At 33.5% G+C, this 13,418-nt stretch overlaps 1 protein-coding gene across 1 annotated transcript in view; it reads left to right on the forward strand.

Moving 5' to 3' along the window:
* spz6 (Spaetzle domain-containing protein 6) overlaps positions 1 to 12,746 on the forward strand; it is a 43,500-nt gene extending 30,754 nt beyond the window's left edge. Inside the window, exons 2-9 of the mRNA XM_088235768.1 lie at positions 4,565 to 4,830; positions 6,516 to 6,650; positions 7,768 to 7,887; positions 8,002 to 8,152; positions 8,668 to 8,774; positions 10,238 to 10,418; positions 11,055 to 11,171; positions 11,647 to 12,746. Of these exons, the coding sequence (XP_088091894.1) occupies positions 4,565 to 4,830; positions 6,516 to 6,650; positions 7,768 to 7,887; positions 8,002 to 8,152; positions 8,668 to 8,774; positions 10,238 to 10,418; positions 11,055 to 11,171; positions 11,647 to 11,754 (1,185 nt within the window). The 3' untranslated portion in view covers positions 11,755 to 12,746. The remainder of the gene's footprint in view (positions 1 to 4,564; positions 4,831 to 6,515; positions 6,651 to 7,767; positions 7,888 to 8,001; positions 8,153 to 8,667; positions 8,775 to 10,237; positions 10,419 to 11,054; positions 11,172 to 11,646) is intronic.
* The last annotated feature ends 672 nt before the right edge of the window (positions 12,747 to 13,418 follow it).

The raw sequence follows: 13,418 nt of genomic DNA on the forward strand, positions 1-13,418 counted from the left end.
ATAGATCCATATTATCCGAAGAAGCCGTATTCACCAAGTTAATTAAGCCCTATTAATGGATGATTTTGAGTTGCATTTGTACGGCTTTTGGGTGTGGAAAGCAGTGCATGAGATCTCGCCCTATAGTCCTTAAAATATTGCTTGATTAGAATGACAGCTGTTAAACTTATTTCATTAGTGATGGGAAATTACTGATCACTGATCAAATCGATTTTATCAGTTATTTCATGCAATCATGAAATTCTGTTTCCGAAAATTCAAATAAAAAACGAAAAAACAAGCCTATTATAGTGTGTTTAAAATAATTGTTCACCAAAAAAATGAGACATTTATACTTTTTTCATGAACAACATCAAACGAATATTTTTTTTATTCGATCAATTTACATTAATTAATTTGTCCCATCTCTAACGTTTTTGCAAAATGATGTAACCTTGTAAGAACTTGTTAGTTTTTTTTTGTTTTAAAGCTGATTTTATATATTAATGTTGATTAATGTTTCAAGTATTGTAATAAAAAAAATTAACACGCCAAATACAAATGATTTTTCTTGTGTCAATATTAATAACTCCTTTGACGTTACTACAAAGTTATGTCGTCACTTTTTCTGACAACTGTCATTCTAATCATGTTAAATTTTAAGGATTATAGTATAATTATTGGGAACATTGATTCATTGACGTCGTTGGAATGTTGTCATTTACAAATAACGCGTTATATGGAAACCGCGTTACAAGAATACCACCTTATTTGAGGGTTGGATATGTCTACTCAATCTATCGATGTGGATGTCTTTTGACAGCTATCTATTACCTCCAAGGAGTTGGCATGTTGGTAAGAATCGATGCAACAAAACTGTAAACTTTTTGCCTACTTGTTCAGTAAATCGTCTTCTTTTCGGTCAGTTAGGCATCAAGATCATCGAGCAGTTGAAAATCGACAGCTAATGGCACCATCGAGATGATTCTAGGTTAGAGATGGTAGGAATGGCGTATGGACCCATTCACCGTTAAAGAGCCACATCGGAGCACAATGCAATGTTGGAAATTTCTTTAATTTGTATTATAAAAAGTAACAGATAAGCAGGTCGCTTGTTGAGTAATAGAGCGTGCAAGTGCACTTTCCCACAGTAAATTAATAATATAGACGCGGAGAAATAATCATATATTTTACTTTTTGTGCATTCATATTCGGCATTTGGACAAACGGCAATTTCTTCCAATGAACCAATAAATGGCTCTACCCGACCGAGTTTCTCCAGGGTATGCTTGGCCACGACAGTTTAGAGACTAGAAGGAATGTGTATTTGACTACACATTTTTATCGATTGTTGCGCGGTATGATCAATAATTTTAAGATTATGATGAGCATTGGTTTGTATGTTCCTGATAATTACCTAAGACAGCGTCTGCCTATGGTTATGCCTGTTTGAAGGGCTACCGCTATGCTGAACAACATCGCTCTGGATATTGATCTGTTCCATGTATCCGAAGGGGTTTTCCGGAGCAGGATTCTCCTACTACTTTGACATGAGTCTCTTTCATGTATTTTTTTTCTTTTTTATTATATGTACGCATTGAATATATTATGTTAAATTTAAAATAAATTTATTGAATTGAATTGAATTGAATAAAATGAAATGTGTTATTTATTTTATTTTATTTTAATTTCAAACCGTACGCATAACTAGCTATATGTAGGCATACCGTAATAGGGAAATATCACATACTACAAATACCGATAAAAATATATGAAATGTATTTAGAATGATTAATTGTATTTTCAAAATCAATATGGATATTGTGGAGAAATGTTATCATACATAAATGTAAACAAGAAATTCAATAAAAATACGTTCGTACAAAAACGCGACGTATTTGGCCTTGGTTGTTGTGACGTCAAGAATCGTGATATTGTTCTACACAAATTTCAACGACCACGAACAAATAAACATGAATCGTGGCGTATTAGGGGCGTGGCTAATGGATCGCCGTTTTACGGGAATTCAAAATTACAAATTTAAATGAATTTTTATGCTACTAATAATTAGCAAAAAAAAAATTTTTTTACTGGACAGTATTTCATTGACCATTATTACTTTGAAAATTAAAAAAAAATTATATATCCTATTATTAATCTCTAAACCGGGACAGTTTTTTTGTCACCATGGAGAGAGGGGCAAGTAAGCTTTTTTTTAAATAAACCCGAAAGTTGCTTTATAATTCAAATATATAGATAGGTACACAGTATGGTCATTGATCAAAGCCAACATGAACATGATCACAATATCTGAAAAAAGGTAAAAATTAGACTCCCATTTAGGAAAAAGCTGAAGTCACAAATTCAATTTTATATAAGTCAGTAAAAAAATATTATGATGCAAAAAAAACGTTTATGAAGAAAAATAAAATCAAAATTCAAACTTAAGGTTAAGACATAATTATGTGTTAAACAAACACTTTATAAATATGTTAATGGGTTTCCCTTCTTCAAGATTCAAAATAAAAACAAAAAAATACAAATTAGAAAATCAAGATTCATAAGAGTTTATTAAATCTGTTTATTAATTGATTAACTAAATATTAAAACGGTATATATGTAATTCTAGTCCGATGCGTTAAAACGACGAATAGACATGAAAAAAATTAAGATCAATTATTCTTCATCCTGTATTTAACGCAAATAAACTATTTACTTATTGTTTTGTATTGTATTGTACCAATCGTACTTTATTTATTTATTTACATACATTAGTTTATTGTACATTATTTGAGACATAAGTCCCAACTCCATGGGTCTAAAAGTCCTGTGTTTAATGAGGAAGTTCAGTGATTTAAAAAAAAAAAAATTGTTAATAGACTGTTAAACTAAGTCAATTTTTTTTTTAAAAATTTTTATATATCGTATTATCGGCGCTACGATTTTTCAAAGTTTTGTATTTCTGAAATAACTCCGCGTGTAACGTCAGAAGTTCATTTCCGCTTATTCTCATTCAGTTCTTCCCATTGGTCCAGAAGCGACAAGCAGACCGGAAATCTTCCATAGCTCTTAGATTATAGGTTGATTCACATGAACCAGTGACGTCATTTAAAGTAGTGCGGTTTTATCAAAATATTTATTATTATTTTTTCTGTACATTTTCAAGAAACTTTGCGTTACAATTTAATGCTCTAATTTTTACTCCGCGTAAGAAAACATTTTTTGTATCCAATTTCCCGTAGGGCTGAAGTTCTTAATTGGGACTATCAATTAGTAGACACATACACATGAGTATATAACCACAAATAAAGGATCAGAAACATAAAAAATAATTTTATATATGGCACATCAATATGGTAAATAGTAACTCAAATATTCGGAAAATCATCGGATCATTTTGATTGAGTTTTGGCTTCAAAGAGAGACGATTACTGCAGCACGATACTGTGAGACACTACAAAAGCTCGAAAGAGTAATTAAAAACCAACGGAGGAAAATGTTGGCAAAGGGAGTGTGTTTGTTGCACGACAACGCCCGCCCGCACACGGCTAACGCCACCAAGGCGCGTTTGAACTAGTTTGGTAGGGACATTTTGAACCACCCAGCATACTCCCCTGACTAAGCGCCTTAAGATTTTCATCTTTTCACCTTCCTGAAGTCGCACATGGGTGGAAAAAAATCTGACCGTTGAGGAGGTGAAACAAGAGGTCTTGAATTGGACGAAGGGATGGCGGGAGAGTTCTGTGAGGAGGGCATCAAAAAGATTGTGCCACGACTTACAACTTGCATAGAACGGAAAGGCGACTACGCGGAAAAATAAGTCATATATATATATATACAAACAATGTACTGTATTTTTTTTTTAATACGAAAATAGAGTACTCTTACTTTCTGGATATGCCTCGTACATATTGATTAATTAGAGTGAAAATCTACGCACGGGAATATACACTCCTGAGGAATATTTTTTATTTGTCAATAAACTATGGAACTTAGTTAAAAAAAATATTTCGAATTATCATTGGTATGATGGTTTAAAGTTTTGTAATTTTTCATTTTATTTAAATCTCCAAGTACAAATAATAAATACTTTGGCGAGCTTATTACTAAAAGCAATGTCTTCCAGCCAACCAAAAAACAGTTTGGTCAAAAGAAGAGCTTGTAAAAAATTTGTAAGTACTAAAAAAACAAAATATTTATTGTGTCAAAAGATACAAACATGAAAAAACCTAATTGATAAAAAATAACAGTTGTTTTTTATTGGGGGGATAAGGCTTGCACATATTAACTTAAATCAAAGTACTTTTTTTTCCAATAAAATAAATATTTGCCTTCTTATGATTTAACCATATATTTAATTTTGAGGGCCATTTTCAACGAGTTGTAAATAACTCACAAGTTGGGGTAGAGTGGAATTCGATCCGCGGACTTGTGATCAGTGAGTCCGAGTCACTACCCACGGGACCACAACACGTTCACTTATTATTCTAATTTTTACAGCGTGTAAGAAAATATTTTATAATTACCTGTAGCACTGAACTTCTTCTTGAGTATGTTAATTTGATGTTTAATATTTCCTTTCCAGTTAATTGGGACGTTCGTGCTCGGGTCCGCCGAGGAGGCGGAAGTGACGTCAGAGAGCCCGCCCGAGGGGTACTACGCCTTCGTGGAGTCCCCCAGCGCCGTGCCCCCGCGCGTGCGCCCTCCTCCGTACCGCCACATCCAGTCCGACTGCCCGGGCGTGCTGGAGAAGCTGGGAGCGTCTCCCCACAACCTGTGTGGGGATCTCAACAGGGGCCTGATACCAAGGAACCCCATGGGACAAGGGAATAATGGAGAGCCTTATCCATTGTGAGTTTCCTTGTAATATGTATGATTATGATGATTATGGTAATGGTAATGACTATGTTGATGTTTAAGTTAATGGTGCTGTTGATGTTGAAAATGATGCTGAGGCTAACTCTTAAAAGACTGCTAAAAATAAATTTTCAAAACGGTGCTGTAACTTCTAAAAGACCATACAAGACCATATATTTTTTAAAACAGGTATTTAAAAATATTCCTCACCTATTAAATAATAAATGCTTAATCTCAATTCCGGTCCAAAAACTCCCAAAAATGAACTGTTTAGCAAACTAGTTGTAAATATTTATGTTTTCTGTCCTCTGTTAAAATACTTATTTGATCTTCTTATCTCCAAAATATGTAAAGAATAGTATAAAAGCTGTAAACATTGTAAACAATTCACCAGTCTTGAAGATGCCTACTTAGGCGAAAGCGCTTGTTGGTCAAAATAATAAAGTAAAACTAAACCAAGAAGTTTCATTGATAACTTTATTTGTAATTTTATCAAAGTCATTAACTATGGAGTTTTATGAAGAAATATCAAGAAAAAAAATATTATTCCTATTTTCCTCTATGGATGCGAATCGTGGCAACTTATTAGGGCCCAAAACAGCAAAATATTGAGTTTTAAGAATAGGTCTCTCGGAAGAATTTTGGGTGTGCGGTGGTTTGACTTTGTGCAGAATGAAGTAATCAGAGAGCGGACACAGCAAACTCACTCACAGACAACTGTCACGAAGCAGAAGCAATACAAATGGCTTTGCCATGTACTGTGGATGCTTTCTGAGAGCTTCAACCTAGCCTGCCTAATTTACAAGGCATCAGGTTCTCGACACCCTGGACGTCCACGGCTGACTGTTTGTCAACAGTTCATGTCAGAACTACAGGACGCGAATCTAACTTGGGAGGATGCACAGGAGCTGGCAGCCGACAGAGATGCCTGGAGGATCTTTATGGACACCATATGCTCCAAGTCGGGAGTGGACATGGAATGATGATGATGCTTTAAAAACAACATTGTAACACACATCCATTCATATTTTTCCAAAAATAATAATATAATTTAGGCCTTATACAAAAATACGACTTCATTGTTTTTTTAATAAGATAGATATCAATTTTTGTATTCTATGTAGACTCATGTGTCATGTGACATCATAATCACAGAAGGGTTAAAGTTGGTGCTGACATTGATGTTAGTAGTTGATGCTGACACTGAAGTTGATGCTTACACTGATATAGATACTGATTTTGATGTTGAAGAAGATGATAATAACAACGATGATGATAAGGTAGACGAATGATGAAAAGCATAGTGCTTTTGATTAAAATTATTTAATCTAAGATGATGAAAAAGCGGTCATGATTTCAGTTACTTGTCATGAGTCATGTTGACATAAAAGCAACAAATTCAAAAACGTATTAAAACATTGTTATAATACGCGATTCACGCAAAATGAATTGCGAAGATATGTAACAAATAATATGAAAAAGAACATTAAAATATGTCATTTCAGTTTTGTTCAATTTGTTGCCAACCTGTATTTGAAAAGGCACAAGAATAAAAGAGTGGCTATTTGATCAGGAGTTACATTTTTTTACATTATTGAATGTTTGTGTCTTTTTAAAAAACAACCCTTTTCTCGCTGCTGTGTTTTTAGTTATCAAAACAATTTTTTGTTTTGTTTCAGTGAGCTGATTCGAAATCACACTTTAAAGTTTTTATCAAGAACTTTGCCGATCTTAAGAGCTGATGATACACTCCCAAGGGTGGCTCAGCTACAAACCACTGCTGAAGATGCATTGGACACCTTTGGACACAATGAGTAAGACAATGACCCAATATTAACAAATTTATTTATTTATTCACACTCTTTATCAAAATACAATTCCATGTTCACTTTGCCCAGCTAACAAGGGTACATACCCCGTTCCAAGCTAGACAATTACATTTTAATATATTATAATAGTTAACAAATTAATATAGAGCACAGACAAACAAAATATAAACTTATTCGGATACACATTTTGATTCATATACATACAGACATACACATATATACACACATATATATAAATATACACATATATACACATGTACATACACATACACATACATACATTCATAAAAACATAGACAATTTATTTATGCGAAACTTCATGGTTGTCATCTATAAATATTTTTTTTTTTAATTATTCCTTATTTTTTATATTTTATTTTTGACATCCAGTAAAGTTCTCCAATCCGTGGCATGCATCAACTTTTCTGACTCCCTACGACCAATGTCATGAAAGAGCGAGGTCAACACCTTCCGTAACTTGACAACACTCCCGTCTTTCCACGATTCTGGCAAAAGGTTATGGACGTTTTTGCCTACGTAATAGTGTTGTCTCGATGCCAGAACAGTGTTGACCCCTTCACTTAGTATCAGATCCCTATTAGAGTATCTTGTATTATGGTTGTGGTTGACGCTTGGGTAAATGTCTCTATTTATGTGTGTAACCACTACCGTTCTCAATATATACTGTTGAATAATATTCAGTACTCTGAATTCTTTGAAGAGCTAGTCACTTGGATAACGAAATGTTTTTTTTTAAATGACTCGGATTAAAGATTTCTGTGCAATTGCTACAGGTTCAAGGGCGGTTGTATAATAACTTCACATGCATACAATTAAGAGCCCCGGGAACAACTGCCTTGAAACAGATGTGTTTCAGTTAGTCACAATTACCCGCTCTACTTAGTTTAAGTTGGTTTTGTCGTTGCATACTTGCTTAACTTGCTTTAGTTCTGGACGTTCACAATTATGTACGGTATTAAAAAATGGTTATCTATGGCTTTAATGTATGAATGAAAATTACTTGATATTGACATTCCCAGTGAAAGCTAAGCGGGTACTTATGGAAAAGAAGTGGAGATTTAATTAAACAATTCAATTTCAGTATCAACTCTTACCAAGGGGAGAGAGAAAAGCGAGAGGCTCCAGTTGAAGATGGACCAGAACATAGGGGTATTGAGACCAATACTAGGGAGGGAAGGAAGTTCTGCGATGGTGGGGGAGTGTAAGTATTCAAATAACTAGTAATGCATACTTTAATTCCGATAATTATAATGAAATAAGTGTTACACGTTAATTCGTTAGTGTAAATAATTACAGACAATGTGTTGTTTTCCAGGTTTTGCATGTTGTACAAAGCCATCAACGGCGAATCACGAGACCCAAAACCACTTACAGCAGAAAGGCGAGATGAAACCCCACCGCAGGCACTACAAGGTCAAGCTGGACCTCAGAGATTTGAAGGTCCGCCCACGCCATGCCCTGCAAAGGTAATTTGTTGATTTGTGCATATGCGCACGGACCCCATTGCAAAACAATTCATTTCTTTCATCAGCTAATGCAACGCTTTTGAATCAATGAGAAAAACAATTTTCTTATTTTTCTGTTGATTCCAATAAAAATCAAGAGCTATAACTTTGTCAGCTGTACCTACTCTTCCAACTGTCAACTTAGCTAGGGGGAACGCTGCAGACACTGAAGAGTCTGTCGCAGTTCTTATCTGGTCAGTCCAGCATGTTGAAACTCTTCTTCACTACATCAGCACAGCCCACTATGAGCTATCGATTCCCTTCATAGTCAAATAACCAATAAAGAAAGGTAAACTTTAGACTAATAGAAGATTCTATTAGTCTGAATAAATTAAACATCTTCAAAAACAAAATATCATTAACTCCATCCAAATTAGACTAGCTGATCAATTCAAAACAAATGATATAATAAAGTGAAATATCGTACACGCATTTCTAGAATAAACAACTAACTATTCATTTTGTGTTACATCCAGGTGGAATATGCAACACCAGTATTTGCCAAAAACTATCAAGGGGTGTGGAGATATGTTGTGCAAATTCCGTATGAAGGATATTTTACACAAACTATCGAAGTAACAAGGTATTTTTTTTACTATAATAAATTACAATTACTGTATTAATGCAGTGCTCTATGTACCATTATGTGGTGTGGCTAAATATAAGAAGAAGTCACAAACCGAGAAAAAATATTAGTGTTAGTAATAACATAATAAAGTACCCAGTATTGACCCTAGTGGTACTTTATAAATTTATTTTTGTTTAGTTCTTTTTTTCATATACAGTAAAACCTCGATTTTACGTTTTCCCGTTTTTTACACCGAAATGTTCAGGACCCATTTTCTTTATACATTATTATACAAATATTCCCCCTAAATAACGTTTTTTGCACTTTTCATAACCCCGGTTTTGCGCTTAAAAATTCATTTGATGTGTCAAAAATGCCAAAATGATGTCGTAATAATGACGCCGCGGCCCGCGCGCCACCGCGTGTGCCACGCGAATGAAGAATAAAAACAGGTAAACAACTAATAAAGGAAAAAATATTGTCTTAACCTATATTCAAAGCAGGTGCAGTGTAATGGATCTTTTTGTTTAAGTGTCTTCCTTTAGGGTTAGTATTAGTTTTCATTTGTACAAAAACGTCATATTGACTTGTACAAATCATGATACGCAGTTGACAAACGAAACAATAAAGTTTTAATATCATTAAATTGCGATGTTTAAAACATAACAATATAAATATTTAAAGTTATAAAAAGATGGTTCATAAAGCCGCGATCTATGTGACAATTGTTTTTAGTAATGCCATAGAAAAAAAAAGTGATATTATTTAATGCAAATTCTATTTTCGTTTTTTTCTTATTTACACATAAAATAATTTTAACATGCTGTTTTTAAATCAAATAAAAAAACAAATAACATTATATTGTTTGAAAAAATTAAAAAATATTTTTAGTGAAATCATTGAAAATCGGTAAAAAAAGACAATTTCCACTTATCAACGTTTTTACTATTTTTCTGGAAGTATATGTACCTACACTATAGTGTATCAAATCAATTTTATTTTTTTGTAATTCCTACTTTTTCCACACATTTTTCATTTCCTCACTTTAGTGTTTTCCTCAGTTTTACACTTTTTTCTTGGTCCCTTGAAATACGTAAAAAGGGGGTTTTACTGTACCCGTTTCTCCTTCCAACTAGAACAACACTAGAGCCTTACTGGGCACTGCAGATAGAATTAACACCTTTCAATGCATCTTTCTGAAACTCTAGATTCTGCAATGCAAGTGATGAAACACCCATACACATTTTATGTGAATGTGATGATTTATTTCACAAAATATGTCGCATCCTCGGGGGACCACTGGTTGAAGCTGTGGATGTAAGAGCGCTCGTCCTGTGTCTAGTAGCCAGATACTTTAAGGACCTCGGCTTAAAGGGGGAGATTTAGCAATATAAAAACATGAGCCATCCACCCATTCTTCAGAATAAGAACAATTATTTTTTCAATGCATTTTGTTAAATTGATTGAATTTGATTTAGATGTATGCAGTCTAGATGTCATTATCTAGAAGGGGGGTGTCTCAGTTCACCAAGGTGGGTTTCTCTACTGGTTGCGGAACTACATTATCCCCGTGCAGTATTGTCTGCCCCTAATTACAGCAAGCAGAGAGCACCACTTTCATCAGAGGCTACAACACCACCCCCTGTTCATGATTTCCAGGTAAATGATGGGTTTAATAAACAATTTTAAAAATAAAAACTATCCTCTGCGAGACCTCTTCTTCTCTAGCCTCCATCTCTGCACTGCTGAATATGGGCTTAGTTCTTCCAACTCCTTCCACCGATCTCTGTCTTGCCCCCTCTGCATCCAGGCACCACCATTTTTGAATAATGTTGTTGGTCCATCTCTTCGGTGGCCTTCCGATACTCCTTTTGTTTGCCCAGAACCTCTACTTCAATATTTGTGGCCCCCATCTGATGTTTCCTAGTCTAGCCATACATCCTGCCATTGCCACTTTATTACTTTACTTTATTACTATGCCAGTTAATTTTTGTTTAAAATTTTGTGTAAAATTACAAGATTCTATATAATTACCTAGAATATGTCTATGTACTTGTCATTTTCTCAAACTGAACGGTTTGGATAGGCAGGAAGAAGTTGCCTTAAGGCAATATGCACACCCTTATATGTATATAAAGTGTTAAATAAATAAATACAGTGTACATAAATATGTACACTGTATTTATTGTTTTGTTTTAATCCGTGTACAAATGCCAGATCCACACACTTCCACTTGTCGAGGCTTAGCAAGCATGTGGAGCCACCTTTAAATGACAAAAAATATATAATTTTCAGGCCTACCAACAGTACCTCCAGAAGAGAGCTGGTCTCCAGGCTCCATCTGATGATGCTCAGCTAAGTACAGATAAGCCCCCGCACTGCGATGGTCACGATGAACTTGGATGCTTCCAGGTAACATAAAATTCCAGAAACATTTTCATTTAAAAAGTTAACACCATTTGAAATAATTTGCAGCAACAGCAGATAACAGAGATATTTTTCATACATTGGTTTGGTTCTGTCCAAACCTTAAAATAGGCGTTATAAAAAGACCGTAAAACTGATATTTCTCTTTACATATTTTAACCAATACCCTGAAGCCAGATATATTGATTTGAATTAGGTTTGGGAGGCATTTGTCACAGATGCTGATGAAGATTCCTCGTCGTCTGATGATACTTCAATAGTTGACTTGATAATATATTCATTTCTGTTTTATCCTTTGTAATTTCCCTTGTTAATAATTATACTAACTACTAATAGTTTAATATGTGCCACGGACCATAAGTCATCCTTATATAGAATAAAACATCTACTTGTAAACAAAAAAATGCAAAAGACTGCTGATGCTTTTATGGTTGAAATAATGATTATGTTTTATCCGTAGGTTCGCCTTTATTATGATTGGTTCCTAGTTCCCGGCTCCTGCAAATGCTGGAGGCCAGACTACTTCGCCAGATACGTTCGCAGGAAGAGCACCAGCCCAGATCTTTAAATAATAACCCTATTATAAGCTATGACATTTTTAAAAATTAATTAATTAAACATTGCTACAGGCCGATCATCGTAAGAAGCTACGCGGAAAGAACTGGAATTGTCTGGAATACTAATGGTGGTTGGTATCTCAAATTCTCACTTTAATATTTCTTCCGAGTCTGATACACGGGACCAATTACTTATAATATTCTGAATTTTGCTGATAGTGAAAAGAAAATGTTATACCCATTAAATAGCTCCACCAATTTCTTACGATGGTCCACCTTCAATGGAAATGACTATAGAGTTTTCTATTTATACAACGTAGTAGCTCTTATGTGATCCAACATTGCCCACTGTGTCTTTACAAAGTATCAGAAATATATTAAAATTATGGAACTAGTGTCATTAACACCATAAAGAATCAAGTGTCTAGATATATTATAGAAATAATATATTCTGAGTTGCAAAAGAAAAATCCTCAGGCTTAGATCACTATATTTTAACTAGACTTTAAATATCAAATTACTGCACAAATCTAACCCAGTATCTTGTATAATTGAGTGCATAAAAAAATAATAAACGGTTTCAACATATTTTTAACATTAATTAGAATAATCTAAGAGTATGTAAATATTTTTTCTCAATGGCATTATAATATTATTTAATAATTAATTAATATCTAGATCAAAGGACACATTTTAGGATTATTTTTTAGGAAAAATTTAAAGTAGGTTAAAATCGAAACTTTTAGTCTTAAGCGATCTTATAATAATTACAGTGATTATCTTTTGTAAATACGAATTCATATTTAAGTTTAGAAACAAAACCAATTAATTTTTATTTTAAATTTCTTTCAGTACTTTCATTGTCTTTAACAAGGTTTTCTAAGACAATTGTGTTTTAATATAAATAATTTTACTTTGGGAAATAAATTTGTAAAAATATTTGGTTGAGGTGGATGGGTCGGGTTTTGTAATTTAATTGTTAATTATAATAAATAATTAAATATATTTTTAAGTGTTTGTTATTTTCCTTGAGTTTTGTTTTTTACTAGGTTTGTTTAAATGTTTTCATGCCATGTCGTCAGACCATTGCCAACGTTTGAACAGTTTTAAAACATAACATGATACAAAAAAAGTATTATTTGAATAAAACAACTGGTCAGATTTAATTCTTTTACAGTGCAATACTTTTTTAAAACAAATACAGATATGTTTAACTAAACTTTTACTCAAATTCTGCTAGCGCATTCAATACAAGCATTATGTAAAAATCAGAAAAAACATCATTTTAACCATAGAATTAAGAATAGTCCAGAAACCGCATACGCACATCAAACAGAAGGCGACTCAACTACTCATAAATGAGTAGGTTTACGTTTTGACTCATTAGTTTCTTTATAGATGTCGCTCAGTACGCAACTCCTGATTTGAATTCAACTATGTCGTGTTATGTCCTTTTCTAGTTTAGAAATACCGCTAGGATCTTAAAGAAACAGGATGCAATCACATTTCATCTGTAAATTGCAAATAAATGTGTATATAACAAATGCATTACTTAAAAATTTAATTATTTTTTCATCTGTCAGATCGTCGAAGAAACAAAATGGAAATTTCGTTAGCGTCCAGGGTAGTAAATTTTTTACCCTATTTTGCTCATCTAATGAAATAATTAATGAAA

Source organism: Micrasema longulum, unplaced genomic scaffold, assembly GCF_059751315.1.
Source record: "Micrasema longulum isolate JH-2025_06_02 unplaced genomic scaffold, ASM5975131v1 h1tg001434l, whole genome shotgun sequence".
NCBI classification, from domain to species: domain Eukaryota; kingdom Metazoa; phylum Arthropoda; class Insecta; order Trichoptera; family Brachycentridae; genus Micrasema; species Micrasema longulum.